General features: G+C 32.9%; 1 protein-coding gene across 1 annotated transcript; it reads left to right on the top strand.

Moving 5' to 3' along the window:
- Window positions 1–379: 379 nt before the first annotated feature.
- LOC132603159 (blue copper protein-like) lies at window positions 380–3,094 on the top strand. The gene is made up of 3 exons (XM_060316085.1): window positions 380–683; window positions 1,519–1,980; window positions 2,473–3,094. The coding sequence occupies exons 1-3, from the start codon at window positions 503–505 to the stop codon at window positions 2,853–2,855; spliced, it is 1,026 nt and encodes a 341-aa protein (XP_060172068.1). The 5' UTR covers window positions 380–502; the 3' UTR covers window positions 2,856–3,094.
- The last annotated feature ends 815 nt before the right edge of the window (window positions 3,095–3,909 follow it).

Here is a 3,909-nt window from a genome sequence, read left to right as displayed (position 1 = left end):
CGTTTTCATGAAAGTGTCCAGCAAATTTACATATATTTTTAGTAGTAGTTCTTGGCCTCATGAGATATTCAATATCACCTCTATTGGCGGATTTAATATATAATTAATAGGTTCAGCTATATCTATATATAACATAGATAAATAATATATACATGAAAAATTATTAAAAGTGCAAAAAATTCAATAGTAAAACCCTAAAAATTAAATTCTAATCTATATTAATTTCAAACTAGTATAAGGCGCCTGTACGTGTTTTCTATGTACCTATTATTATTCTCATCTTAATCAATTTAATCCTAAGTTGGAACAGGTCACCATTACCCAATCCAAAAAAGAAAAAGAGAATAACCTCTCCCCCCTATATTGTTCCTCTATAAATAAAAACCACATTGCCACCCCAATACCTCAAACTCTTAACTCTCTCCTCTTCTTCTATCAAAAAGAACACAAAGCTCAAGAAACAGGGGCGACTTTGATCTCAAAGAACATATACTGTGCAAAAATGGCAAGAAACTTGAGTACTTTGGTTGCTCTTGCAGCAATATTTGCTTTATTACATGTTTCAATTGCACAACGAACTTATATTGTTGGTGATGCTTTGGCTTGGACCGTTCCTAGTGGTGGCGCTGCCGCTTATTCCGCCTGGGCTGCCGGGAAGGCCTTCGCCGTCGGCGACATTCTTGGTTAGTAAATTATCACAACTTAAGCCTGCTTTTAAATTATATGCACTGACAGTGTAAGTATTTTTAATATTATTAGCGAATTTTAACTTGCAATACCAAGTTAGTTGCTAATTTCATGAAATAAATTTTATATTATTAGGTCACTTTTATTTGTTGTAGCATGTAACTTGTTTTATTTTTAAAATTATAAATCTCATGTTTTAAGGAGATTTACCCGAGTAATACTAATATTTACACTAACGATATATATTAACTTAAACATACGTAATTATCTAATAAGTGACCTGATTGTGTAGATATAATTTTACTCTATCATTGTAAATAACTTAAACTTAATTAATATTACCACTTTGTGTTGCTTTCTCTTAATTGTGTTTAGTTTAATCTAATATATAAAGTGTCAATGGGTAATGGGTGATACACCTTTTGCTTTTTTATCACCTAGATTCCTTCCCACTTGTATTGCTTTTTATCAATTAGTAGTATATGGCAGATACATACAAAATTATGGCAGATAAATATTCCGCAGGCACGCTACTTTCCTTTCAACTTTTATTTATATAGTCAAATATTCTTAAAAAGAACATTTATCTACGCCATGATTGAATTCTTTACTACAAAAGAATATTATGTAATGTAATATACTAAGCCACTCACCACCAAAAAATCATTAATCAGCTGATAATGAAATTCACGATTTAGAGGCAGTGAATTTACAATAGGTACAAATTCTATTATGTGTATATATTAGTTCTTTTTTCAAAATCGTTACTTTTTGCTGTTTTAACTAATAAATTTATTTGGACTCTTTTTTTTTTTTTTTTTTTTAATGCAGTATTTAATTTTAGAACCGGATCACATAGTGTGGCTGAGGTGTCAAAGGCAGCTTTTGATTCATGCAATACCTCAAGCCCAATTTCAATATCCACTAATGGGCCGACAAACATTACTTTGAGAACTGCTGGATCACATTACTACCTTTGCACTTTTCCAAACCATTGTACATTGGGCCAGAAATTGGCTATCAATGTCTCCGCCGCCTCCGGTTCCGCCTCTCCCGCTCCTCAGCCATCTGCCGCCAGTCCCACTGCCACCCCGGTGACGTCTCCTTCAGTGAGCCCATCAATGGCTCCAGCCCCATCGGTGTCGGCCGCTCCGGCAACAGCACCTTCACCTGCTAGTGCAGCCCAAACTTACATTGTTGGAGATAAAATGGGCTGGAATGTGCCTACTGGTGGCCCAGTTTCTTATCAAAGATGGGCTAATGGCAAATCCTTCAAGGTTGGAGATACACTTGGTAAGAACTAAAACTTAACTCGTCTTTTTAGGATTTTTATCAGGTTATCAATTACTAATATTTAACATAAAATTTGCATAAATTTATCTCATGAATGACTTGACTGCATATATATTTTTTACGCACTCAATTCGTTGACCTTAAACCCTTTTCATACGACATTATTATTAGTGTTATTTCATAAATCAATAGTTTTTCTTTAACTAGAGTTTCTATGTAATTTATGAATATATAAATTTCATTTCAAAATTTGAGAAATCGAAATGAAAATTCACCTCTAAAATTGGATCATACTTCCCTTTTGAGATACCAAGATTGCTTAAAATACTATTAAAAACACACAAATTTCCAACATCAATTTCCAAAGCAAGTCCATCAGAAATTGACTTGTCGAAGCTTTTCTTACAATAATCTCATGATCTATGATTTCTCTATTTTATAATTGTCGATCTAAACATTTTAATCTTTCTTATTTTTTTTTTATCAATGCAGTTTTCAATTTTGTCAATAGGGCACACAATGTTGCCACAGTTAGAAAGGCAGCTTATGACTCATGCAACACAACTTCCCCAATAAAAACAATTAGCACTAGTCCAGCCAGAATCACACTCACAAATTCTGGTGAACATTACTACATGTGTACATTCCCTGGCCATTGCTCATTAGGTCAAAAATTAGCCATCAATGTCACCGGTACTGGCACGTCCGTGGCTCCCACGCCTTCCATTGCCACCACTCCATCCGGCTCCACCGTCCCATCGGGCGATTCTCCGGTCACTTCGCCACCACCACCAAGTGCCTCAGCTCCATCTTTGATTCTTTCAGCTTTGCCAGTCACTTTCTTGTCACTTGCCTTTGCTAGGTTGTTAAATTAGAGAGTACTATAGTGTTAATCTTATGTAATTTCTCTATTGGTTCTTCTCTCTTTCTTTTTTTTGGTTATCTTTAATTATATACGGATTTGACATTATTGTTGTTTTGTACTAATAAAGCTGAATTTTTTGGATTTCAGCTAGATTTTTTTGTTTTTGGTGTTGGTTTATTGTAATGACATTTCAATATTCTTCCAGCTTGTTAATTTGAAAATTTGTGACAAAATATGATTTGTGATTTATCTGCTTGTGTGTGTTTGTCATGCATGAGGTCAATATTAATTAGGAATAGTTTTGTTTGATCATGTTGTCTTAGTTAATTACATGCATCCCTAATTATTTATCCTCGTTACCAAAATGGAATCCAGATTGTTTTCTTCTTTCATTTTTTAATTATAGATAATATACGTGACAACGTTCGTATGTTTGGAAATTAAATATTTTAAGATACAAAAGTTTGAAACACACATAAATTAACGACGGACAACTTATGTCAACAACAGCGTAAAAATCCATCCATAATCTTTTATAACTGTGGTTTACCGACTAATTATCAAAAAGATCTATTAGCTACAAGATATTTATCGTCAGATTAGTATCTTAGCGACGAATTTCATAATTTTATTCATGTTTTTTTGTTGTCTGAAAAATCTTGTGTCAATCGAACTATTGAATATTTCGACGCATCATCCTTGAGTCTTTTTTGTTTAGGCTAAAATATTAATACAATCACACCTCTTTATAATAATCATTCTCTCAACATTTCACTATACAATAAAATTTTCTTTGAAATCGACTTTTATGTTATGTTATATTATATGCTCTATGTAATAGCATTTTGTTATAACAATAAAAAAATATCTAGACAAATAAGGCCGTTATAGGGAAATCCGACTGTATACTACTAAAGAAATTTAAGTTTAAGATGCTAAGGTTTTAGGACCTTACATTTGCAAACTTAACTAGTCGTGATTAGCTCAATTATTTGGAGGTAGGTAAACAACTAAGTCAGTCTATTTAATTCTTAATGTCAGAGTTTGTTACATATTGTCGGATT

The sequence above is a fragment of the Lycium barbarum genome, chromosome 7 (assembly GCF_019175385.1).
Source record: "Lycium barbarum isolate Lr01 chromosome 7, ASM1917538v2, whole genome shotgun sequence".
NCBI classification, from domain to species: domain Eukaryota; kingdom Viridiplantae; phylum Streptophyta; class Magnoliopsida; order Solanales; family Solanaceae; genus Lycium; species Lycium barbarum.
Note: the sequence above shows the minus strand (reverse complement) of the source record. Positions and strands in the feature narration are given on the sequence as shown.